Source organism: Protopterus annectens, chromosome 1.part1 (assembly GCF_019279795.1).
Source record: "Protopterus annectens isolate FY-2018-M chromosome 1.part1, PAN1.0, whole genome shotgun sequence".
Classification (NCBI taxonomy): Eukaryota; Metazoa; Chordata; order Ceratodontiformes; family Protopteridae; genus Protopterus; species Protopterus annectens.
Genome location: NC_056726.1, coordinates 647,846,752 through 647,873,834, shown reverse-complemented (window position 1 = coordinate 647,873,834; position 27,083 = coordinate 647,846,752). Strand labels below are relative to the sequence as shown.

The 27,083-nt window shown below is 41.7% G+C and overlaps 1 protein-coding gene across 3 annotated transcripts in view; it reads right to left on the bottom strand.

Annotated features, from left to right (window-relative positions):
* The window catches only part of PIGO (phosphatidylinositol glycan anchor biosynthesis class O), a 547,687-nt gene that overhangs the window by 203,672 nt on the left and 316,932 nt on the right, over positions 1 to 27,083 (bottom strand). For all 3 annotated transcript variants that reach the window (XM_044077361.1, XM_044077374.1, XR_006365544.1), the window contains exons 5-6: positions 22,126 to 22,305; positions 3,384 to 4,974 (exon numbers count right to left, since the gene is read on the bottom strand). In XM_044077361.1, coding sequence (XP_043933296.1) covers positions 3,384 to 4,974; positions 22,126 to 22,305 — 1,771 coding nt within the window. The remainder of the gene's footprint in view (positions 1 to 3,383; positions 4,975 to 22,125; positions 22,306 to 27,083) is intronic.

Sequence of the window (27,083 nt, the reverse complement as noted above, 5' to 3'; positions counted from 1 at the left end):
GAATCTGGGTTCTGAGAAACTTTCTCATCATCTTATCCACATCCGCTTCTGTTAGGCTTCTGGATAACCTGAGGGAAGAGTATGCTGAAAGTGGATGGAATACCCTTCGAAGAGTATCCTGCAGGAAAGTGTGGTGCTCCTCAATGTCACTGGCTCAGGCGAAAATTTGGTTGAGGTTTTAAGTGACTTAGACTTCACTCGGGTCAAATCCAAAGGATTTCAATTTTGTCAGGGTTGGTCCCAAATGGATTGACAGATCTGGAATTTTAGAAATTTTCTCGGGTGGAGCCAAGCCCAAAGAAAATGAAGGAGAAAAGCAGTGAGATGAACAATTCTGCAGTTCCTTGCTTTTGTCAACAGCCTCTCTGGAAGATTTTTTAGAAGAGGACTGAGCTCCAGAGGCAGAAGAAGATGAAGGATGGAAACATTTTAGAATCAATTTGTACTCTTTCCACCAGAGCCCTATTTTTAAAACTAGCACAAATGTCACACTTAACATTCATATGCCCTGGTCCCAGGCAATAAACACACTCAGAATGATTATCCGAGTTGTGAATCTTCTGCCTGCATAAGAAGCACTTCTTAAATCCAATTGGTGTCTCTGCACAGTGAAACAGGCAACATGCAGAACACAGAAATCAGTCAGCTAAGAAAATATACCAGCAATGATAAAAGTAATACCCAATGGTAAAAATGTAAACAAGTGAAGTGAAGTACCAACAACAGGTGTTAAGGCCCAGAGCTATGCTGACAAGAGTAGGAATTAAATGTTCTCAGAAAAAGGGATAAAAATAAATCTCTCTCTTTTTTTAATCAGGAAGGAAAAAATGTGAAAAAGGGAGACAAAATATATCAATAAAGTACTTATCCACTCTGACCTGCTCAAGCTAACAGTGACTACATTCAAACACTTCAGCAGCAAATAACATCAGAGGTAACTGAGGAGAAAGGGACTGTGAATAAGGGGAGGATGGACCTTGAGCTACGGGGCCTAAAGTCTGTCTAACGTGGCCGAGGATGGATCCAAAGTCAGATCAGAGAAATGGATTTCAATGTCAGATCAGAAGAATGGATGAAAAAGACAACATAGGATCACATTTACATTACATAAGCAAGGAGCAAATTACATAAAGATGAATGGAATTTGGGGGACTAGCTGCAGAATAACATTCAGGAAGAGGAAGAGTGAGATTTAAAGGAGAAAAAGCAGGAAACGAGTAATTCATGCAATGCTGAAGTGAATAATAATTGCTAAAAGAAAAAATATATGTATGATGCATGAAAACAATGAAAAAAGTCATCCTTCTTTCGACTTATCCTGGTTAGGGGTCACCACAGCGGATCACCTGTCCGCTCATGATTGACAACGGCGTTTTACAGTGTAGAGTTGCCAGCCCGGCACCAAACCTTCCATGGAAGGCACACACACACACGCACTCACACCTACGGCGAATGTAGAGCATCCAATCCGATAACAGCATGTCTTTGGGATGTGGGAGGAAACTGAAGCACCCGGAGAAAACCCACGTGACCACAGGGAGGAAATGCAGACTCCGCACAGAAGGCACCCCAGCTGAGGATCGAACCGGAGAACCTCTTGCTGTGAGGTGGCAACGTTAACTGTTGCATCACTGCGGCCGCCCTAATGAAAAATGTCACTATGGCCTGTTTTATTTTCTATTAAATTTATGCCACTGTTTAAATTGTGATTTAATAAAGAAGATGCCCAATTTGTGATAAGTACCCAAAGGTTTCTGTGCTGTATTAAAGGTACTAAACTTTTAGGGTTGTTGTTACAGAGAATGTCTGATAAAATAATTTCACTATGGTGTACATAAAAAAAAAAAAAAAAAAAAAAAGATGTTATGTTCTTACCATAATGTTCCATCTGTGTTGTCCAACTTCATTCCATTATTTGAGCAACTCTGTTCTGATGCTCGGAACTGACCGGCCACCTCCTTACAGGTGGAGATTCCAAACTTGAGCTCCTCTTACCTACCTGATGTTGTCCACTTCATTCCATTAACCTGAGGGATAAAGTCCCCAGCTGCCATAATCCAGGGTAGCCATTAAGGAAGGACATTCCAGAGTACAGCAGAACCTAAAGCACCAAGTCCAATTTGTAATGAGTGACAAAAGTATGGAGGTTTGACCAAGTAGCAGCAGCACAAATGTCCTCTACAGAAACTCTGGACCAAAAAGCTTGAGACGTGGCCATGGACCTTGAAGAATGTGCTCTTACCGGACCTGGTATGGGAACACCTTTAGAAGAGTAAATAAACGTAATACAATCTTTCAACCATCTGGCCAAAGAAACTTTGGTCACTGCCTTACCTTTTTTTGGTATTCGAAAAGGAAACAAACAACTGATCACACTTCCTGAAGGATTTAGTTCTATGGATGTAAAAGCGAAATTGTCTATGCACATCAGGTATGTGTAAAGTGTATTCTCCTTTGTGCTGATATTGTGGAAAGAAAACTGGAAGATTAATTGGCTGGTTAATGTTTGTCTCTTAAGCCACCTTGGGCAAAAAACAGGATTCGTACACAGGGTCACTCGGTGTTTATGAAAAACTAAGTATGGAAATTTTGCAGAGAGAGTCTGCAGCTCAGACACTCTCCTAGCTGAGGTAATCGCTGCTAGGAAATGCATATTCCACAACAGGCATCCAAACGGAGAGGCCCCAAACAGTAGACACCCTCTCCATGGGCATCAGATACGGGAATCTTCCACTTACAGATGTACAGGAAGTGCACTTTTTAAAGCCCAATGGCTTCTGATTAGCCATAAGGGAGAAAAGAAAGGGTGAGCAAGAAAAAAGAATATATATATATATATATATATATATATATATATATATATATATATATATATACATATATATATAGAGAGAGAGAGAGAGCTTAAAGGACAGACCTCGACAACTAGAAAGAAAAGGAAGGTAAAGGAGAAGACAGAACAGGTAGGAAGCACAAAAAAAGGGAAAAACTCACTTAAAAAATGCCAGCGGAGAAGGTCAAGCGGAATTCATTGCTAACACCAAGAATGGCAAACGTGGCCTGAGGTGACATGGGAGAAGTGTGGCATTACAGGTAGGTAGGAGGAGCTCAAGTTTGGAATCTCCAGCTGTAAGAAGGCAGCTGGTCAGTTCTGTGTCTCGGAACAGCGTCCCTCAGGTCAATGGAATGAAGTGGACAACATCAGATGAAGACATTACAGTAAAAATATTATGCAGTAAATCAACACAAATACTCAATAGGCATATTCCACTTGTTTACCATTCCAGTAATAACCTGATCAAGCCAAAACAATTCATATTTTACTAAAGAGTTCATTTTCAAGTTCACAGGAGCAAAAATGAAAACACTATTTACTAACTTACCAGAGTCATTAGCAGACAGATTCACAGCAATGGAATGAATTTGCAGAAAAGCAAATGCTTCCAAAAACAGAATAAGGAATGAGAGGGACAACCTCTCACTATGCAACAGGATAAGCAAAAGTCCTAGGAGTAAAGTCACTGTAAGAAGAACAGCTGAGTAGACAGTCCCTAACCCATAGGCTGCAACAGTGGGCTTCCCATCTGCACCAGTAACATTAGAAGAACTCAGTGATTTATGCATCTTACGATAAATCTGGGGGATCACATGAAGAAGGTCTGTCTCAGTTCCAGTTCTCTTGTACGATGTTACAATGCTATTTTCTTCCTCCTTAGTATCTTTCACAAACACCATTATAGGGTTCCTAAGAACAAGAAAAAGACCCAAAGCAGTCAATCCATATACTATACGAGGGCAAAAAACAGACACTGCTCTCACCAGTTCCTGTAGCTTCCCAAAGCTTTGGTATGGAGCTGAACACATAGCCCAGTAAAGACAAATGGAAAGTGCTGTAAGAGGGAATCCCCAGCGTACAAACAGCACAATTAATGTTGAGCTATTGAGGTTGCCATAGTGACGAAGCCACCATCTTATCAAGTAGACAATACAGGAGACTGAAGTAATGCACAGAATGTAGCATATGTTACGGACATGACTGTTTTTCAAACTTGACAGTGGAGTCAGCAAGGAAGAAGGCTCACAGTTCAGTAGTTCTTCACGACAGGAATGAAACATACTAGACAAATAAACACAAATGAAGAACAAAGTTAGAAAACCATTTACATGGAAGCACTCTTTCCTATACGCAGGCATGATCATGTGTTTGTGCATTTCTGGAATGAAGGTAGAACTTGGGCTCTGAACGGTTAGCATTCCACTCCAGAACAGCTTCAGTACAACAAACACTACGAGAGACTTCAAAAGGAAGAGAACCACCTGTGCATCAGCAACTACAAAGCTGTTTGAAAACAAGGAGGCACATCTGAAGAACAAAACCATCAGTGGCACAGGAAGATTAGCCAAAGTCAAAAGCCCCTGCTGGGTCAAAACACATTGTGATTTGTGGAGTTGACCTGTGCTGTGATCTGTTTTAAGTTTGTATTTCCCAAGCTGCCAAAATAATCCAAATAAGGAGGCACCAGTAGCCCAGCAAAATGCCATAATGAATTCTAGTGAGTTCTGAGATAACAACTGAAACACGATGTTTAAAATTCCTATTAATATTCCCCACATAAAGGGATAAAGAGGTAGTCTGTTGCACAGCAACTCAAGGATGCCAACATCTCCAGAGACAAGGTAACACATAAGCAAGGTGAACACCAAAATAACAATGCCACTTAACATGCGCCTTGGGTGAAAACGAGCCCAAGACTTTTGGCACATCTCCCTGGCACTTTTTAAATAATGCTGCAAGCCAGTGATCAGGTTTTGAAATGGTGCAGTGAGCTCTCCTTCAGCAGTGAACTGCAGCTTCTCTTTAACAAGGCTGCTGTACTCAGATGACAAACTGAAAAATAGTTCTTTCAGGTGTCTCAGTTCTTCTTTCGGCAAATCCTTTGCAGCCAGAGAGTAGGTTTCCAAGAAACGATCCACCTGCATAACAATGATAAAAGCAAGTAAGGGAAGACTAATTTTTATACTGAAGTATTACAAACATATATTCAGTTTGACATACAAATGGGGCAAGGGACTTGAAGCAGTTTATGAAAGTAAGTGCAACCTTCTTGCAGTTCAGATGTTGGTCTTTGCCACCTTTCATATGGCAGCACTAACAGTGGTTACAAACGCAAACAATCATCAAAACAGAGAGGACGACAGAACAAATAACTATACAGTCAAAACCAGCAAAAATGACTTCAGTTTATGCTGCATTTACTATCGTGAAGTCAGTCAGTCAAAGTCCGGAGGCCAAACGAACCAGATATTGTCGAAGTATGAATCTCGCCCCTATATAGACCCATGTTAAAGCTCGTTTCGAGGTCGAAGTCGAGTCATATTTCGACAATGTCGGAATTCAATATTGTTGTTTTCATGTATGTGGGTCGATGATCCCATCATTCGATTGGGTCCGGTTTGACCATACCATAGTAAACCATACATATATATATATATATATATATATATATGTATATATATATATATATATATATATATATATATATATATATGTATATGGGTCCACCATCAACGTTTCACTCAGTCGAAAATAAGAAGTTCAAGACTTCGCTGAAACCTTAGTGTCACAAAAACCCAGATCACAGCAATTCTACTCTGGGGAAACAAACCACTTGGCCACCATGGTGAACTTTGACCTTTTCCCTACTATAGTGCGATCTCAGAGTTGATATATTTAGTTGGGGGGTGTAGAGGACGCAGTCTCCCATACGGGGAGGTGTGTGGGGTGAAGCCTCCCACTTGGGTGGGTTTGATTTGCTTTGGTTTGTTTATTTTGTTGTAGTGGCCAAGTGGTTTGTTTCCAGGAATAAAACTGCGATGATCCAGGTGTTCATGAAGCTAAGTTTTTAGCGAAGCCTTCAAGTGTTTTTCATTTTCAGGTAAGTGAAAATTTGATAATAAGTAGTAAACCCATATATACACATGTATATATTTTTATTTCAAGCACTCTTTAACTGCAAGGTGAGGAAAGACAAAGTACAGTTTTGTACCTACCATAAATGTAGATGTTCGAGAGCTAATACAGCTGCAGTAATCACAGATGGGTTCTCTGCCGTCAGGCGGTCCCTCGGTCGGCCGAATTCCAAAGTCTTGGTCCGGCGTCGGTTGTCGTCACTTTCTTTCCTGACGTTAGAGCGACAGGGGTATATAAGACACAGCCAACGCCATATTCTTCAGTCTTTCTTGCCCCAGATGTCAGGTGCCCCCAGAAGGAAGGCAATACATAAATTATATATATATATATATATATATATATATATATATATATATATATGTTCAAGCAATGCAATGTAATCAAAAAACAGTAGTTGCAAGCAAATACACCACAGAAGGATAACCCCAGATTAGGTTGCAAGAGGAGGTGTTAGCCACTAGTCCTTTACCAACAGGGGAAGGAGGGAGGGAAACCTGTACTGCAGCTGTATTAGCACTCGAACATCTACATTTATGGTAGGTACAAAACTGTACTATGTTCATCGTGCATACAGCTGCAGTAATCACAGATGGGTAGAATCCCAAAGCTACGCACAGGGTGGTAGGCACTAGGTGGAACTGGGATGAGCCAAAATGCCCTGCAACACAGCAGTGGCAAAGCCTGCTCTAGTTTTGGAATATAAAGGCAGGTGGTAGTGTTTTGTGAATGTATGCACAGAACTCCAAGTGGCTGCCTCCAAAATATCTTTGGTAGGAACTCATCTGAGGAAGGCTGTAGAGGTAGCTGTGGCCCTGGTGGAGTGGGATCTGATGCCTGTAGGGACAGACTATCCATGATAGGAGTAACAAAACTGTATGCAGTGGCCTATCCTGTTTGGCAACTGGCTTCCCTTGAGCTCCTACAGCATAGGACACAAAAAGTTGTTCTGATTTCCTGAAAGGCTTTGTTCTGTCCAAATAGTAACGTAGCTGTCTATGGATGTCTAAGGAGTGTAGCAGCCTTTCCCCTTTGTTTTGAGGATTGGGGTAAAAGGTAGGTAAGTGTATGGCTTGATTTAAGGCTACCCTGGATACCACTTTAGGCATAAATGATGGGTTGGTTCGAAGGGAAACCCTGTCCTGATGGAAGATGAGAAAGGGCTGCACAGCCATGAGGGCTTGTAGTTCTGAAACCCTACGAGCTGAGGTAATGGCCAGAAGGAAAGCTGTTTTCCAGGACAAATATTGCAAATCTGTTGAGGCAGCTGGTTCAAAGGGAGGCAATGTTAATTTTTCTAAAATATAATTGAGATCCCAGGCTGGCACAGGTTGTTTCCTTGGTGGTCTTATATTCTTAGCCCCTCTGAGGAACTGTCTTAAGAGTGGGTGAGAGAATAAGGGTGGATCCGTGTTGAATTCTGCAAAAATGGCTGAGGCATGGATTTTTATGGAGGAAAATGAAAGTCCGCTGTTCAGCAGCTCAGCTAGATACTGTAGTACCTGAGGCAAATTCAGTTTTCTAGGGTCCTGGCCTTTTTTCTCATTCCAAGAGCAAAACCGTTTCCATTTTGCGGAGTAAGCCTTTCTAGTAGATGGCCTTCTGGCCTCCAAAATGACCTCCTGTACCTCTTTGGGGAGTAGGGTCTGTTGAGGAGTTAAGGAATTTTCCATGCAGCGAGATTGAGTGTTTTCAGCTGGCTGTGAAGAGTTTTGTAGCTGTGCTGAGTCAACAGAAGAGGCATTAGAGGTAGGGGCCAGGGAGGAGAATGTGTTAGGCTCCTCAGGAGTGGATACCAGTGTTGTCTTGGCCAGTCTGGAGCAATCAGTATCATCTTCGGTCTGTCTGCTCTTGCTTTCAAGAGCACCTTGGGCAGAAGAGGCAGAAGTGGGAAAGCGTAAACTGTCCATGCTGTCCAACTGAATGAAAGGGTGTCCACTCTCCAGGCCTTTGGATGAAAGGTCCTTGAACAAAACTTTTCCAATTGATGATTCCTGTGGGAGGCGAAGAGATCTAAGTCTGGCCTCCCTCACGCTTGGATTATCTTTGTAAACACTTGAGGATGCAACTTCCATTCGTGTGGATCTGTCATATTTCTGCTTAGATTGTCTGCCAGCGTGTTTTCCAAACCTGGCAAGTATTGTGCTTGAAGTTCGATTTTCCATTCCAGAGCCAAGTTCCAAAGTGTCATGGCTAGTCTGCACAGGGGGTATGAATGTGTTCCTCCTTGTTTGTTTATGTACCACATTACTGTGGTGTTGTCTGTTCTTATCAATAATTGCCCTGGATGCAGGAGGTCCTTGAAAGCTGTAATTGCATTTATCACTGCTAGCATTTCTTTTTGATTAATGTGAAGGTGCTTTTCTTTTTGGGACCATTTGCCCTGAATGCACCTGTCTGTCATGTGCGCCCCCCAGGCAAAATCTGAGGCGTCTGTTGTGATGACTTGATTTGCTTGAGGCTTGCAGAATGGGAGACCTGTGTTTGTTTGACATGCTTGGGCCCACCATAGAAATTCCTTTTGCAAACATGGAATTATTGGTATTATTGTTTCCAAACTGTGGCTGTGTTGAGACCATAGGTTTTTTAGGTACCATTGAAGTTTCCTCATATGCAACTTTGCACATGGGATTAAAAGAATGCAAGATGCCATGAAGCCCAGAGCCTGCAGGATTTTCCTTGCAGTAAGCCTGGTACAATTTGCTAATCTTTTGAAGAACTGAGTTAGTTGCCCCTGTTTTTCTGGCGTAAGATAGGCCATCTTGGTGTTTGTGTCCAAGTTGGCACCCAGGAAAGTTATTTTCTGAGATGGTGTTAGCCTGAATTTCTCTTTGTTGATTGTGTATCCCAGGGAGTTCAGTAACCGTGTTGCATAAGCCAGATGATCCAGAAGTATGTGCTTGCTGTCCGCTTGGATCAGACAGTCGTCCAAATAAGGGTAAATTTGTATCCCTTGAAGTCTGCAGTAGGCAATTACTGATGCCAGGCATTTCGTGAATACTCTGGGCGCAGTAGATAAGCCAAAGGGCAATGCAGAGAATTTATAGTGGATTGAACCTGCAAGAAATCTGAGGTATCTTCTGCAGCTTTGTCTGCTTGGGACATGCAGGTATGCCTCCTTGAGGTCCAATGTTACCAGCTAAAACTCCTTGCATAGCATGGGAAGAAGCTGCTGTAATGTGAGCATCTTGAATTTTGGTACGAGTAAGAATGTGTTTAGGATGGATAAGTCCAAAATGGGTCTCCAGTCGGTTCCTTTCCTTGGTACCAGAAATAGCCTGGAATAAAAACCTTGGCCTTGTTCGTGAGTAGGTACCTGTTGAATAGCTTTCATGTCTATGAGCTTTGAAATTTGTAGTTGTGCCTCTGCCCTTTGATTGTGTGGCAGGTTTGGCATGCCTCTCATTTTTGGTAGAGTGTGAAAATGAAATCTGTAGCCTCTGTCTATAACGTCCAGGATCCATTTGTTTGTTGTGACAATATGCCAATTTCTTGTAAATAATGCCAGCTTTCCTCCCAGGGGTGCTGCCAACTGAGACTTGCTTGGCATGGAAAGGAAGAAGTCATTGGGTTTGTTTCCTATATTGTTGTGCACTGTCTTCGCCACCTCTTGGTGCTGGAGTTTGCCATTGCCTGCCTCTATATGATCCTTGTGATTGTCCTCTGCCCCTTGAGCGCCTGTATCTACCTCTTTGGGGCTTGTCCGTGGCTGGAAAGGACCAGTTTTTAGAAGGCCAATTTCTGCTAAAACATGGTGGTTGAACCTGTAGAAAAGCTTTGACAGATTGTATAGATTTGGCTTTTTCTTCCATTTTCCGTAGTATCTCCTCAGCATTAGTACCAAATAGCACATCCTTTTGTAAAGGAGCATCTAGTAATTTAGCTTTCACATGATCAGGCAAGATTTGTTCCCTAAGCCATGCATGTCTACGAATAACTGATCCTGTAACAGCAGCTCTACTTGAGGCCTCTAGAGCATCATAGCCACATTGTAAGGTGTGTTTACCCACTTGTTCTGCACTATGCATCATATCCTGCAACTCCTTCAAATCTGGTTGTTCAGGTTGAGACATTTTATTTCTTAATTGTGATAACAGAAACTGCTGATATTTAAGCATATGAAACTGACAATTTAAGGCCCTCATGGCTAGGGTGGCCGAGGTATACACCTTTTTTCCCCACCTTTCTAAGGATCTTGACGCTCTTTCGGAAGGTAGTGGATTCTTAGCAGTAGAGGCCTTCATTCCCTTGGGGCCTTGAGAAATGGTTTCAGGGTCAGCATTATGGCTTTTGTACAGAAATTGGTGAGAGTTAGGAACTCTGTAGTACCTATCAGGCTTGACTGGGGCAGGAGGCTGGGAATCCGGATTAAGGCAAGCCTCCGAATAAACATCATCCAGTATGTCCAAGACAGGAGGTATTGCCAGAGGTCTGTGTTGAGGTAACAAAAGAAATTCCCCAAGTCTTTTCTTGGAATCAGAAAAGTCTTGGCCTTCCCAATGGAAGTGTTCCCTCAAGGTGTGCAAGGTTTCCCCAAAAGAAAAATCATCAGGAGGAGATACAGAAGGAATGGACTGCTCTGCATCAGAATCTTCAAAAGGGGAGAAGGAGTGTTCCTCTACATCAGAATGATCTGAAAAAATGGAGCCCTGATCAGAAGAGGGAGAATCTTCCTCCACTCTGGGTCTCTTGTTTGGAGGGGGTTGAGAACCCCTGATAAGAGTAATTAAATCCTCAGCCATTTTAAGCATCTGCTTTTTAGGCATGGGGCCTGGGGATGGGCCCTGTGCAACAGGCCTCTTGGGATGCCTGGCTGATTTGGACTTAGTAAAGGCCTTAATGGAAAAGGAAGATGCGGGTCTGAAGACACCATGGGTGGAAGTGGACCTGTCCACATTAGGAGGCTCAACGCTCACAGTGGCTTCGGTGGTTGTAGTCTGGATATGGGCCGAGGTACCTGCGGTCTCGGTTACAGAAGACCCCGCCAAAGAAGTGTCGTCGGTGGTCAGGGACTGCATAGGCGTCTCGCTGAGAACCGGACCACGTGTAGCCGTTTTTGGCGTGGTGTCGGTGGGGACCACGGACCTCGAGTGTCGGTCCTTGTCCTTGCGTTTTTTGGACAAAACAGTAGTCGGAGTCTCTGATGACATTTTATAATCAAAGGCTTTACCGAAAAAGTGTTGGGCGAACTCCGCCCGACGCTTAATAGTGCGCTTATTGAAGGTAGCGCAAAAGCGACAGCCCGAGACGTCGTGGTCTGGGCCTAAACAAGGTATGCAGAGGGAATGGAAATCCTTATGCGGTATTTGCTTCCCACAAGAAATACAATTGTTAACTTTTTCTGACATCGGTCTGAGGCAAGAAAAGTTTCAACGGGTACTTAGCTTTAATGAAGACTTCGGTTTCCAATTTTTCGTAAATTCAGGAGCTGGCCGACCGGCACTTGCGAACTGCTTCTGCTTCGGGCACCGCGTGGCAAAAAAGACTGAAGAATATGGCGTCGGCTGTGTCTTATATACCCTGTCGCTCTGACGTCAGGAAAGAAAGCGACGACAACCGACGCCGGACCAAGACTTTGGAATTCGGCCGACCGAGGGACCGCCTGACGGCAGAGAACCCATCTGTGATTACTGCAGCTGTATGCACGATGAACATCAGCAGTTTACCCGTCTCTTGCTGAAAGACTATCCTAGTATGTAGAAAATGAAAACTACATACTCAGTGTAATGACAGATCTGAAATGGCAGTTCCATTCCCTTTACCTGGAGAATTGAGGCTGGCAGGATTTAGCCCTGATGAGAACATTTTCCCAGGCTAACTAGTAACACCACATTTCCCACAAAACTATTGCTGCCTAGGACTCAACTCCAGATCTGTAAAGCTCACACAGGATGCTGCAGATAACTCGTGAAGTAAACAAGATCAAACACAAATGGTAAAGGTCACAGTTTAGAACTACAGAAGGGGGATGTAGAGATGGTTTGGTAAATGGAATGGAACTGCCAATCGAAATCTAATTTTACAGTAAGTATGTAACGTTCATATCTGTAATTAGAGCTCCATTCCATTTGCCTATAGGATTAAATCTCAAGCTAATCTACTGGACTGGATCCTCATGGAAGAATTCCTCAAAGTATATTGACTCCAAAAGACCCACATCAAGGGATCACATTCATCTTGTAATGCCCTGCAAAAATATGTAATACTGCCCAAGTAGCCATAGGACAAATACCGTCTAAGACTGAGTTCTTTTAAAAAGCCTGGGAAGTTTGCCATAGCTTTAAGCAATGTGCTCTGGTTCACAAAAAGGGCTTGCTATATTTGATGTAGCAAAAATAAGTAAATAAATACATACGTACATACATAAAGTAACTGTTTGTCCCCACTGCCTGCTGATCATCATTCCCATCCTGACCAATCGATCCATTCATTTTGCCAATTGCCAGGGACAAGGGTCCATCAAAAAGGGCCATCATGTAAGCAGCCATCAAGAGTTGCCCAAGATTTTTCTTTACCTACCCCCTTATATGAACCCCCATGGCAGCCTGTGGGTGGGATGTGCAATTAGCATAAACACTGCACTGCTCCTCACTTCAATGATGGACTAATGGCAGCAAGAATGCCCCACTACTCACAGCTGACACTATACAGAAGTTCTCCTGGTCTTTACCAGGGAAATCAGCGAGCAAGTATGTGCCATAAAAGCACGCACCCCTCTCCCTCCCTATGTGTGGGCACGCCCATCCTCCATGGCTGTGCTGTCAAGCATCTAGAATGCTATTCGAACTTGGGTCACTTGGGAGGTAGTCAGAGTTTTATCTCTTTATGCCACTTTTGCAGATGATATAGCAAAATCTGATACAATCAGACAACCGTCTGGATAACGATACTTTCTTATCCAAATTATTCTTGGAAAAGAACACAATTTTAAAATTGTTTTGAAAGGATTTGTTTCTGAGAAAGTAAAATCTGAGTTGCCTACATACACCCACACATTGTAACACATACTTCAATTAGAATACTTCAGAAAGAACACTGGCAAGTCAGCATATTGATTTAAATTCAGCTCTGTGGAGACTTTAGCTTTAAATATGGATAAGATGGTCTATCTCAAGGGGAAACCAGGTAAGGAGGATTAGCAGACAATGCTAGCAGCTCAAAAATCCTCATAGCAGAATTAATACCAACTGAAAGAAGGGTTTTCTAAGAAAGGAAAGTACAGTTTTGTACCTACCATAAATGTAGATGTTTGAGTGCTCATACAGCTGCAGTCATTACAGATGGGTTATCCTGCCGTCAGGCGGGTCCTCGGTCGGCCGAATTCCAAAGTCTAGGTCCGGCATCGGTTGTTGTCGCTTCTTCCCTGACGTCAGTGCGGCAGGGGTATAAAAGAGGCAGCCGACGCCATTTTCTTCAGTTTTTCTTGCCCCAGATGTCAGGTGCCCCCAGAAGGAAGGCAAAACATAATATTATGCAAACATGCAGTGTAGATAAATCAAAAACAGTAGTTGCAAGCAAATACACCATAAAAGAATACCCCAAATAGGTTGTATGATAAAGGTGTTTGCCATAAGGCCTGTCCTAAGAGGGGATGGAGGGAGGGTAACCTGGACTGCAGCTGTATGAGCACTCGAACATCTACATTTATGGTAGGTACAAAACTGTACTATGTTCATCGTGCATACAGCTGCAGTCATTACAGATGGGTAGAATCCCAAAGCTAAGTAAGGGTGGTAGGTACTAATTGGAACTAGGAGGGGCTAGGATGCCCTGCAGGACTGCTGTGGCAAAGCCCGCTCTAGATTTTGAGTATAGTGGAAGGTGGTAGTGCTTGGAGAAAGTGTGCACTGAACTCCAAGTAGCTGCTTCCAAAATGTCCTTGGTAGGGACCCCCCTGAGGAAAGCTGCAGAGGTAGCTGTAGCCCTGGTGGAGTGGGATCTGATGTATACAGGCACAGGTTTTCCATGAAAAGAATAACAAAAGCGTATGCAGTGGGCTATCCATTTTGAAATTGTCTGTTTGGAAATAGCCTTTCCTTGACCACCTGTAGCATAGGACACAAAGAGCTGCTCAGATTTCCTGAATGACTTTGTTCTGTCCAAGTAATAACGAAGTTGTCTGTGAATGTCCAAGGAATGTAGTAGTCTCTCTCCTTTGTTCTGCGGATTTGGATAAAAGGTAGGTAAATGAATAGTCTGATTCAAAGCTACACTGGATACTACCTTTGGCATGATGGTAGGGTTGGATCGTAAGGAGACTGTCCTAATGGAAAATGATGAATGGTTGCACAGCCATGAGGGCCTGTAGCTCCGAAACCCTGCATGTTGAGGTAATGGCCAGAAGGAAGGGTGTTTTCCACGACAAGTATTGTAACTCTGTTGAAGAAGCCGGCTCAAAGGGAGGCAGGGTCAGCTTTTCCAATACAAAGTTGAGGTCCCAAGCTGGGACCGGTGGTTTCCGTGGGGGGTTTATATTTTTTGCCCCTCTGAGGAACTGACTTAATAGAGGATGTGAGAATAAAGGAGGATCTGTATTGTATTGTGCAGAAATGGCTAAAGCGTGGATCTTGATGGAGGAGAAGGAAAGGCCACTGTGTAACAGCTCAGCTAGGTACTGTAAAATTTGAGGTATATTTATTACCCAAGGATTCTGGCCCTTTTCTTGATTCCAGGAACAAAATCGTTTCCATTTGGCGGAGTAGGTTTTTCTAGTAGAGGGTCTTCTGGCCTCCAAGATGACATCCTGCACCTCTTTGGAGAGGAGAGTCTGTTGGGAAATTAAGGTATTCTCCATGCAGCTAGATTTAAGGTTTTGAGCTGGCTGTGAAGGGTTTTAAAGTTGTGCTGGGACATCAGAAGAGGAACTAGAGGAAGTATCCATGGTGGTGAGTGTGACAGGCTCTTTAGGAGAGGATACCAGTGCTGTTGTGGCCAGTCTGGAGCAATGAGAATCATTTGTGGCCTCTCTGCTCTGGCTTTTAATAGAACTTTTGTCAGAAGAGGAAGAGGTGGGAAGGCATAGACTGTCAATGTTGTCCAATTGAAGGAGAGTGCGTCCACTTTCCAGGCCTGTGGATGATAGGTCCTTGAACAGAATTTTTTCAACTGGTAATTTCTGTGGGTAGCAAAGAGATCTATGTCTGGCTGTCCCCATGCCTGAGTTATCTTTGAGAAGACTTGAGGATGCAAGTTCCATTCATGTGGGTCTGTCATATTTCTGCTTAAGTTGTCTGCCAGTGTGTTTTCCTTCCCTGGCAGGAATTGTGCCTGTAGTTGAATTTGTAATTCCAGTGCTGTGTTCCACAGGGTCATGGCTTGCCTGCACAGGGGGTATGAATGAGTTCCCCCCTGTTTGTTTATGTACCACATGACTGTGGTGTTGTCTGTCCTTATCAATAGCTGGCCTGGATGCAGTAGGTCTTTGAAGGTCATAAGAGCATTTTGCACGGCTAGCATCTCCTTTTGGTTGATGTGTAGGTGCTTCTCTTTTTGGGACCATTTTCCCTGAATGCACTGATCTGCCATGTGTGCTCCCCAGGCATAGTCTGAGGCGTCCGTTGTGATGATTTGAGTTGCTTGAGGTAAACAGAAAGGGAGACCTGTGTTTCTTTAGCATGCTTGAGCCCACCACAAAAATTCCTTTTGAAGGCATGGAATGAGTGGTATAATTGTTTCCAAGCTGTGGCTGTGTTGAGACCATAAGTTTTTTAGGTACCATTGTAGTTTCCTCATATGCAGCTTTGCACATGGTATCAGTAGTATGCAAGATGCCATGAATCCCAGAGCCTGCAGGACTTTCCTTGCAGTTAGTTCTGGTTAAAGTTGCCATTTTGTTGAAGTATTGAGACAGTTGCCCTTGTTTGTCTGGAGTGAGGCAGGCCATCTGGGTGGTTGTATTTAAGCTGGCACCCAGGAAAATTATCTGTTGAGAAGGTATTAGTTTTGATTTATTTTTGTTCACTGTGTATCCCAGGTAGTTTAACAGTTTTATTACAAACGCCAGATGCTGCAATAGAATGTCCTTGCTGTCCGCTTGGATCAGGCAGTAGTCCAGATATGGGTAGATTTGTATTCCTTGTTGTCTGCAGAAGGCAATTACTGATGCCAGGCATGTCGTAAACACTCTGGGCGCAGTAGATAAGCCAAAGGGCAGTGCAGGGAATTGGTAGTGGGTTGAACCTGCAAGAAATCTGAGGTATCTTCTGCAATCTTGTCTGATAGGGACATGCAGGTATGCCTCCTTGAGGTCCAACGTAACCAGCCAGGACTCCTTGCCCAGCATGGGAAGAAGCTGCTGTAATGTGAGCATCTTGAATTTTGGTACCTGTAGAAATGCGTTTAGGATGGATAGGTCTCAGATGGGTCTCCAATCTTTGTCCTTCCTTGGTACCAGAAATAGTCTGGAATAAAAACCTTGACCTTGTTCTTTTGCAGGTACCTCCTGAATTGCTTTCATATCCATGAGAGCGGAAATTTGTCTTTGTGCCTCTGCCCATTGATTTTGTGGCAGGTTTGGCAAGCCTCTCATTTTTGGAAGGGTGTGAAAGTGGAACTTGTAGCCTCTGTCTATAATGTCCAGAATCCATTTGTCTGTTGTAACAATGTGCCAGTTTTTTGAAAATAATGCCAATTTTCCGCCCAAAGGTGCTGCCATTATAGCTTTGTTTGGCAGGCATAGGGGGAAGTCATTGTGTCTGTTTTATAAATGACTGTGGTCTATCTTCTCCACCTCTTGGGGTTGGTGCCTGCCACTGTCTAGCTCTGTAAGATCCTTGAGGTTGTCCTCTACCCCTTGGGCGTCTGTATCTATCCCTTTGAGATCTGTCCGTGGCTGGAAAGGACCAGTTTTTTGAAGGCCAGTTTCTGCTGAAGCGTGGAGGTTGCACCTGCAAGAAATCTTTAACTGTTTGCATAGATTTCGCTTTTTCCTCCATTTTCTTTAGTACCTCCTCAGCTTTAACACCGAAAAATACATCTTTTTGAAGTGGTGCATCTAATAGCTTTGCTTTGACATGATCTGGTAAGGATTGCTCTTTGAGCCAAGCATGTCTACGTATGACAGACCCTGTGACAGCAGCTCTGCATGAGGCCTCTAAAGCATCAAAACCACACTGCAAGGTATGTTTACCCACTTGCCGGTCCTAATCTTTGCGTCTTTTGCCTAAAACTGGCGTCGGAGTCTCCGACGACATCATATAATAAAATTTTTTGCCAAAATAATGAAGGGCAAACTCCGCCCGGCACTTAATAGCACGTTTGTTAAACCTAGCACAAAAACGGCAGGCCGAGACGTCATGGTCTGGCCCTAAGCAAGGTATACAGAAAGAGTGAAAATCCTTATGCGGTATTTGCTTCCCACAAGAAATGCAATTATTAACTTTGTCTGACATTGGTCTGAGGCAAGAAAAGTTTCCCCAACGAGGTACTTAGCTTTAAAGAAGACTTCGGCTGAAATAGTGTTCGTAAATCTCAGGAGCTGGCCGACCGGCACTTGCGAACTGCTTCTGCTTCGGGCACCGCGCGGCAAGAAAGACTGAAGAAAATGGTGTCAGCTGCCTCTTTTATACCCCTGCTGCACTGACGTCGGGAAAGAAGCGACGACAACCGACGCTGGACCTAGACTTTGGAATTCGGCCGACCGAGGACCCGCCTGACGGCAGGATAACCCATCTGTAATGACTGCAGCTGTATGCACGATGAACATCTTTAGGGATACTGAAGATTCAGGTTCAGAAGGGGATTTTGTTAGACCCTCAAACACAAAAATAAAGATTCCATGGTGGCACAGGATCAAGGCACCCTTGAGAACAGTTTTGTAAACTTATACTGAATCCAGAGAAAACAAAAGAGAATTAGCTCCTTGGTGAAAGTTTGATATGGCATACGAGTGAACTCTGACAGAAGAATAATCGAGACCACAGTAAAAAATGCCAGAAGGATAATCTAAGACATCTAGTACCAAGGCCCATACAGAAAATCTTGTCCACTTGCTAAAGTCTTACTAGAGCCAGGTCCCTTAGATAAAAGGATTTGGACATCTCAATCTTGGTATTCACGGTCCCTGGCCATCAGTGAAAGTGGAGAATCAAAACAGTTAAAGGAAACGGAGGTCAGGATGAATGCTTGTCACACAGCTGAGACAGCAGAGTCTTGGATGGCTTCATATATAGAGGTGTGTCCAGAGGAAGCGTCCATGGCAGAGGGAACTACATATATCGTGGTCAAAATAGGGCTATTATAAGGACCTTGGCCTCAAACAATTCTGTTTCCTCCATGAACCTGTGAATGAGGAGAAATGAGGAAAAGGCATACAGGAGATTCAGTGGCCACTTCAGCTTGAATGCATCTCTAGGCAAAAGGAATTTGCAGCATTTAGAGTTGGACAGGGATGCAAACAGGTTACAGTAAGGCTTCTCCCAATGCCTACACAGATTTCCTACTACTGACAGAATGAAAGACCTCTAATGAGGCATGAGCAAGCAGCAGCTGAGTCCATCTGCTAATGAGTTGGCTTGACCACAGATTTGATTGGCATTTATAAAGTGACTGCTTGCAGAGGACCATTCCCAAACTCTCATGGCCTCCCAACATAGGGGATAGGAATGACTTCTCCCTTGTTTATTTATTTACCAAATCACAGCCATAACATCAGTGTGGACGACAACAGCACCTGGCAAGAACAGCATTTGGAATGCATGCAAGATGAGAAGGACTGCCCTAACATCCTGGATGCAAACACACAGTGACACGTATGAACTATCAAACTCCTGAAAAATGTCCCTCACTCTACAATTGACACATCCATGCTAACTGCCATAGCAGGAGTGAGAGGAGAAAGGGTCTGCCCAGAGACAAAGTGTCATCACATGTCTACCACTGAATGTGTCCCCTGCACTTCTGCAAAATTCTGAAAGAATATTCAAGAGGACTGAACAGCTTCTTCCCCTGTAGTACCCCCATATGGTAACATGCACTGGGTACCACATGAATGGCTGATGTCATTAGTACTAGCACTCTGAACCAGAAAAATGCTGTAACAACAGTGAAACAGTCTGGCAGAATGAAAGGGGTCTATCTGGTGGGAAGTAAGGGTAGGCAAGACAGAGTGTTCCTTAGGCATCCAATGTATGCTGTGATCAGAATGGGTATCAACTGGGATTTTAAATTACAGTAGACAGTCGATTATCCAAATGCAGCTTTCCAAAGTTTCTGGGTAGGAAAAATAATAAATTCTGAATATGTAAACATTATACGTATTCACTTGTGCATGTTTTTTGAGCTTGTAGTGTGAAAATATTCTTTACTGTCCACTGGAATCATTGAATTGTTGAAAGTGTATTCCCTGCATGCAGAAAAAAACAAAATTTTAGAAGTTTTTTTATCTGATTCAATGTATGTTTGATTATCCAAACAGCTTGATTATCCAAACTACCCTAGGTCCCAATTAGTTTGAATAATCGACTTTCTACTGTACTCATCATGATTCCCATGGACTGGAACTGAAGAAAAAGACACCCCCATGGCTAAATGAAGACACTCCATGGATGCAACATTATCCAGGTAAAGAGAATACCAGAGTCAAAGATGAGCTGCTACTACAGCCACACTTTTGATGAACATCTTGGGGATGGATATAAGATCAAATGGAAGCATTCAAAATTGGTAATGAAAGGTTCCTAAGTGAAAGTGAAGGAATCTTGGAGACTTCTTGTCTATCTTAATGTGCAAATATGTGCCTTGAAGGTCCAAAGCACGTATTCAATTTCCGTTTTGTACACAAGATACTATTAGTTGCACTGCGACCAAGAGGAAGTACTCTTTGGGAAAGTACTGGCTTAGGCTATGAGATCTAGAAGAGGTGTGAGGTTCTTTCTCTTTTTTACAAAAAAAAAGAACCTGGAGTAAACATCTAGCACTTACAGCTCTAACGTGACCTTTTGGATGTGCCTTTTTTTGTAAGGGACTTAATGGCTCTTGCATTGCCACACCTATTTAATGGGGTGGGGGCATAACTAGAGATTATGGTTCGGGTATGGAAAGAACGAGGATCATGTAGCCTTTGGATACCACAATCTTCACCCACTTGTCCTGTCTGATGGTCCTCTACGAGGACAAATGGAAAGCTTGCCTCCCTGCACCCCCCCACCCCCTGCAAATTACATATACCAACTCTGAGATTGCACTACAATGGTGAAATAGAGAAATTCCCTGACTCCCACAGCATCACAACCTCAACAGAAACACTTCAGCTTTTCGGAAACTTGATCACATGGTCTTGACTGTATGAAATTCAACTTTCCAAAAAGTAGATCTTCCAAAGGGAACCCATATACACATATGTGCATGTACATACCTATATGTGTGTGTGTGTGTGTGTGTGTGTGTATATATATATATATATATATATATTTATATATAGGTTCACTTCACTATTCACTATCTCGAAATACTGAAATCTCGAATTTCAGTATCTCAAGACTAAAATAATGAAAGCCCAGTTATGCGAAAGACCATATAACCGAATACGGAAAAGTCGAATCAGCGGTTGTGGTTATGCGCTGTGTTAATAGATAGCTGCAGATTCAGGTAAGTGTTTATATTTTAAGGGTTTTGGGTATGGATTTTAGTGTATGTTAGTGTGTTGGGAATTTGTAGGTGTAGGTTACAGTATGTAGGTAAGAGTGTGAGTGTGTAAGTGTTGAGAATGGTGGTGTTTGTACGTATGTGATGTGTGTTTCTGCGAGAGGAATGCAGATTGTGTAGTGGTGGGTTTCATGTCTTTGTCTTTTTAAACAACCTCGGAGTTAGTATATATAAGTAGCAGGGGTGTGGGTGCAGGGGTCTTGCCCCCCTGCTTATATGTAGGGTAGGTTTGTTTATTTGTGTAGTTGTGTTTTGTGTGTGTTTTGTTTGTTTGTTGTAGTGTGGAGAGGAAGGTGTATGTGTGTGTGTTTGTGTGGTGGAGGGTGTGTTTAAAAGTCACGATTTTGAATTTCGTGCTTTTGGGGTTTTGGTATTTAGATTTTTCGGCTTTATAGTCGCGAGATACTGAAATTCGATATTTCAGTATACATATATATATAGATATACATATATATATATATATATATATATATATAGATATACATATATATATATATATATATATATATATAGATATACATATATATATATATATATATGGATCTATCTTACTACGTCGACAAGTCAGAACGCCGACAGCGAGAACACCGACGCCAGAAGATCGAAAACGGAGAAGACCGACGGATCAAAACCCCGACGCTGAGAACATCGACATGGGAAAAGGCTGTGTATGTATGCGGTAGTGACGGACGTTAGGGTGCGAGTAAGGTAAGTGTGCGACTGTGATAGTTTGTGGGTTAGGGGCGGGTTAAGTGAGTTAGGGTTAGGGCGCGGGCTAGGTAAGTGTGCGACTGTGATAGTTTGTGGGTTAGGGCGGTTAAGTGAGTTAGGGTTAGGGCGGGCTAGGTAAGTGTGCGACTGTGATAGTTTGTGGGTTAGGCGGTTAAGTGAGTTAGGGTTAGGCTGGCTAGGTAAGTGTGCGACTGTGATAGTTTGTGGGTTAGGGGCGGTTAAGTGAGTTAGGGTTAGGGCGCTGGTTAGGTGAGTGTGCGATAGTGGCGGACCTTAGGGTTAGGGTTTGGGTTAAGGTTGTAGGTAGTTGTGTATGTGAGGTTTAGTGTTGGTTTGTAAGGATTTTGGTGTGCTTGTGTTGTGTGTGTGCTTTTTGGACCGGGGATTTGTTTTGTTTGTTGCTTGTCGGGATTATGGTGTGTCGGGCATGTGAGGTTTCGTGTTTGTGAAATGTCGGTTATGTGGTGTCGGTGATTTTGTTTTCGGCGTTTTGACTTGTCGACGTTGTAAGATAGATCCATATATATATATATATATACACGAAAGTGTATAAACATTTACTGATTTAGTGAATCTCCACAGTTACAAAAATGTAAACAAAAATTCTAAGTATAATTCAGAAATATCTTAAGCTTTGTTCTAAGAATTTACTCAAGCATCAAGCTGTAAGCATGAATAAAAATACCGTAATCGAGCACTCTTACCAAATCAAAGACAACAGCATAAAGAAGTTCAACAGAATATTTATCAGCTGTAATTTTGCAATTTAAATTATCAAGTACCTGTCTAGCATTCAGCCAGTGTGCCTGGGCTTGAATTAGGTATGGACTGACAAAATCTTGTTTGGTGTTCCAGCTAAACACGTCTGCAATCACTTTCCCAATGTTGCTATATGGGATAGGTATTCCCAGTAAAAGAGCCAATGTAGGTACAATGTCAATCTGAGGGATGGATTTATTATCCTAAGAAAGATAAAAATAAAATACAATAAAAATGTTTAGTCTGTGCTACTTAGCTGTTTAATGTGCATCATAGTGCCCATCATTCATCATTAACTGCCTGTTGAAGGAGTATTTCAGGAGAAGATAACGTAACATGCATGAAAATTTTCTGTTCCTCATCTCATGCCATCACATCTGTAAGACCATTAGTACTTCTTCTTCTTTCGGCTTTTTCTCGGTTAGGGGTCACCACAGCGGATCACCTGTCCGCTCATGATTGGCAATGGAGTTTTACGGTGTCGAGTTGCCAGCCCGGCACCCAACCTTCCAGGGAAGGCACACACACGCACACACTCACGCCTAGGGTCAATTTAGAGTGTCCAATCAATCCACCTACAGCATGTCTTTGGGATGTGGAAGGAAACCGGAGCACCCAGAGGAAACCTGAAAGACCATTAGTACTAACAAATTAAAATTTTCTTAAAAGGTTATGAAACCATTCTAACTATTTTTGGCTTATGACCACAAATAAATTGAACTTAAAAAGATTTTTTTTTAAATTTCTGAAGTATACAAACAACCAAAACACACTGCAGTACAAAGAATAACATTTTAATACCTCCTTCTGCCTCCCATAATACTCCAGAAAGCGTGCTACAGATATTTAATTCACCATTTGTTAAATGGGTAGGTAGCCTGGTCCATAGACTTCAGCCATGACCTTAACCACAAATGGCTGCAAAGACAAATACAACACATAAATGTATAGCACAGTCATCTTGTTTCTTGGAGGTGGGAGGAAACTAGAATACCTGGATAAAAACTCATTAGGACATGAGAAGATGATGCAACGCCACAAAGACCATAACAAGAAGCCAGGATTAAAATCAGGGCCTGGAACTGTAAGATAGAAATGTTACTACTAAGCCACCATGTTGCCTATGTATGTTTGACTCCAGCTCACTGGAACAAGATTCTGTCTGTGATGCCAATGACAAACATCTGAAACAGATAGGGGAAATGTAAGACTAACTGAGGGAAAAGGGAAACGTTAAGCTTACACTGGGGGGTCCCCTTTCCCTGACAGACTACTTGAAAAGTCTCCAATATGATAAAGGCTTCAAGAAGAGATGAGTAGTATCTATGCATGCTGATGAATGTGGAAGGGCAGATTCCTGCTATTACAGCAAGTTTCTCTGACTGCAGATGTGGCTGTTCCTCCAAATGACATAGGACAGGAGTGCATTGCCTTCTCTCCTTGAATGGAGTCACCTTTCCCACAGTAAAGGTATTTGTGATGCTCCTGGCCAGACCATCAGTCTGCAGTAAAATGGGGCAAACTGCAGCATTCAGTGCAAAGTGAGGAATCACAATGCATGGTAGTATAGTGAAGATTCATAAGCAGTAGTTTCTGGATGGTAGCAACACCTAGCAAGTCAAAGTCAAACTTTACTGTCGTTCAGAAATCACACAAGTGCAAAAACTGAATGAAATTCTGTGTCTCCAGACTCAATGTGCAGACAACATATAGACTACTTTCACAGACATTTACACATATAACACCTAACTATTATAATACGGGCATACAGGTAGACAGACTAATACTCCACATAATCAAAACCATATTTTAACACTTTTGCAGTGAACAGTTACTTGCATGAGACTTTGGTATTGCACAGGTACTTGGTTAAGACATTACATTGATCCTTGCACAGAAACAGACATTTAAGTATTGCATTGTGGTTACTTTATGAATTCGTAACATGTACTCCACTGAAAGAAGAGATGTCTCTTTAGTATTGGGGAGAAATTAACAAACATTTAGTTAAAATAAATAAAAATGGCATTATTTACTTAACAAGTTGTGCACAAACTAGGAAAATATTGGCCCTGTTTGGGAATTTGCTTAGAAACAAAGCCATAATTAAAAAAAAAAAAAAAAAAAAAAAAAAAAACAACTTCTGGAACATAAAAGACTTTTGCTGCAACAAAAAATGTATTCCCATGTAAAAGTCAGCTACATAAATGCATGGTACAAAAGTAGCTTCTGTGCTTACATTAAGTAGCACAGCAAAGACAGTTCAAAAAACAGGGTAAAAGGAGTTCTCACCCTTTCATCAAAATCAGTCTTCAATTATTTCTGTCAGAAAGTTTTGTTATTAAAATTTCCCAGACAAGAAGCTGCTGCAGAAGCAGTGCTTCTGAACAGCCATGACTTTAGTCAGTAATGACAGTACATAACTGTAGCAGGCAGCTACTTCCACATCTTCCCTTGCTTCATTTTTTCTGTCCACTGGGAGAAAAACAAGTTGGAAATTACCACAAAAAGGAAATAATGAAGAACTTAACGAGACCACATAAATAAACAAAATGCTTAGGTTACTGGATTTATAGATAGTTGTTATTCCATTTCTTTTTCAACCACTAATAAAGGAATATGATTTTAATGAAAGAGTTAGAAGAAAGGAAAATATACCAGTAAGAAGGATGCTATAATTTATTTTTTTCTGTATGCTGTTTCCCCTCCATGCCTGCTGACTATTGAGCTGCTCTCAACTGGATAGAGGCCCGTTCATTCCTATAAAAATTAAATTAACGAATTTATAAGTTTATAAATTTGATTGTAATATATATGATAAAAGTGAAATATATCAACCTTATATTGTACAAATTCATAAGTATCTTGATACCTTGTAAAACATTTAAAAACCTACATGAATTTGAAAAACATTATATTTGAATGGACCTATATTTTAGTATACTAGAAATTGAAATATGTTCATTGATACCTGGAAATTTAGAGGCATCAAGCCTTAATTGCCAAAGACACTCCTTAACCTCCAAAAGTACCTTTTTCGTTGTAAGGAATCCTGTCAATGACAAAAAATATAAATTTTTAAAAATTAATACATTCCAGGCTATGCATATACAATGCATTTGTAGTTTTTTTGTTTCTAATGTCCCTAACATGTTCCAGTATCCTTAGTCTCAATTTTCTAATAGTCTTACCTACATAAAAAGTAGGACAACTAAGACAGGTCGCTAAATATATTACCATTTTTGTGTTGCAGTTGCAAAACCCTGGACACCTAAGGGTCCTACCAAAATTGTGTACTGCAACATATGGACCGTTGTTGATATATTTGCAAATACTGCAACATCCACATTTGTTCATCTTTGAATTAGTATATACATCTTGCTTTCCTCCTTTTTCCATTATTTCCTTTATGTTCATCCCTCTACTGTATGTAAATGTTGCTTGGCTACCCACTATTTTAACAATGTCATTGGTGAATACTGTCCGCCAAGACTCATCAATAATACTTTTGATGTCACCACTGTCGTCATTAAATGGTAATACCATAACATGCCTCATGGTGTTTGAGTGAATTGTTTCTCTGTCCTTTAAAAACAGCCACACATGCAATATTATGTACGGTTATGAAATTTGCTCTACAGTAGCAACTTAGGTTGTTACTATAGCAGCCTCATATTTGGTTATAGTCATAGTGTTTTGGTATTTATATATTGGTTACAGTTTAGTGTTTTACAACAGTGTACATATTTAGTGTCGTTTTTTTATTCTGTTGGTTTATTTATACATTTATAATACTAACAGAATACACAAAAGCATGTGTGGCTGTTTTTTAGTTTTTGAAGAGGTTTTATTACATAATATGTACTTAGACAATATATACATACATGTATACATTTTATTGTTTATTTTAAGTTTGTATTGTTTAGTTAAAACACATTTAATATTTATAGTTGAGTTTAAGAGGTTTTTCTCATTATATAACTTTAGATGCTAAATTTCTAGAGTAATTAATGAATTGTACAGGGTGATTGGTTAATCACATTAGAGGCGTGTGCATTTTAAAGTATAAGTACCAGTATATGAATGTTATAACAGTTCATTTTCATTTTTACTCTGAAGATGCCCTATATTGTAAAGGGAGAAAGCGCTTAGTATTGTTTTTGTTGGTCTTATCAGTTTCATTAAAGGGGTTGTGACGGTCTACCCTGGCTCAGTTTTTTGTTACCAGTTAATTAAGAATACTGCCTGACAGCAGCTTGAAGAACCACATATATGAGAAACAAAGTAACATCATTATTTGTGCCTGAATGTTTACAGGACATACATTATGCATTACATTTGATAAGAAAATGGTGACAAGCAAGGAAAATCTTTGTGTACGTGTGGGGGGGGGTACAGTATTGTCAGCTAGCACCAAATAAGTGTCTGAATTCTGGAAACATTTATTTCTTTTGGATAGCATAGCTAATACAATTAATTAACTTTTCCTGGAAATAATAGAGAGTAAAATTTCAGATCTCCTGGAGACTTCATTACATACAGGGAAGCATTACTATCTCAAGCAAGTACATGTGCAATGGATTAGACTGGCACTTTTTCTTCCTCTTCCAAAAACTTTAACTTTTTCTTCCTCTTTCTTCTTCCCCTCACTTGCTGCTTGGGAATACCCTTGGAATTACGTAACAGAAGCAGAAGGAATGACGGCACATTGTCATGGCAGCAATACTTTTGTCAACAGCCATTCTCTTGCCCACTGTAGGAATTCTACTCTCTACCCTAAGAAGAAACTGCGGTGGTGGTGCTGCGGTAGCATTGTCGCCTCACAGTAAGACGACGTCCTGTTCGATTCTCAGCTAAAGCGTCTTCTGTGTGAAGACATGCGTGAATGGGCATACCTTCGTTGAAGGTTGTGCGTCAGAGCTGGCAACTCGGTACATAAATATCTACTGCCAATCATTAGCGGACCGGAGTTCCGCTGTGG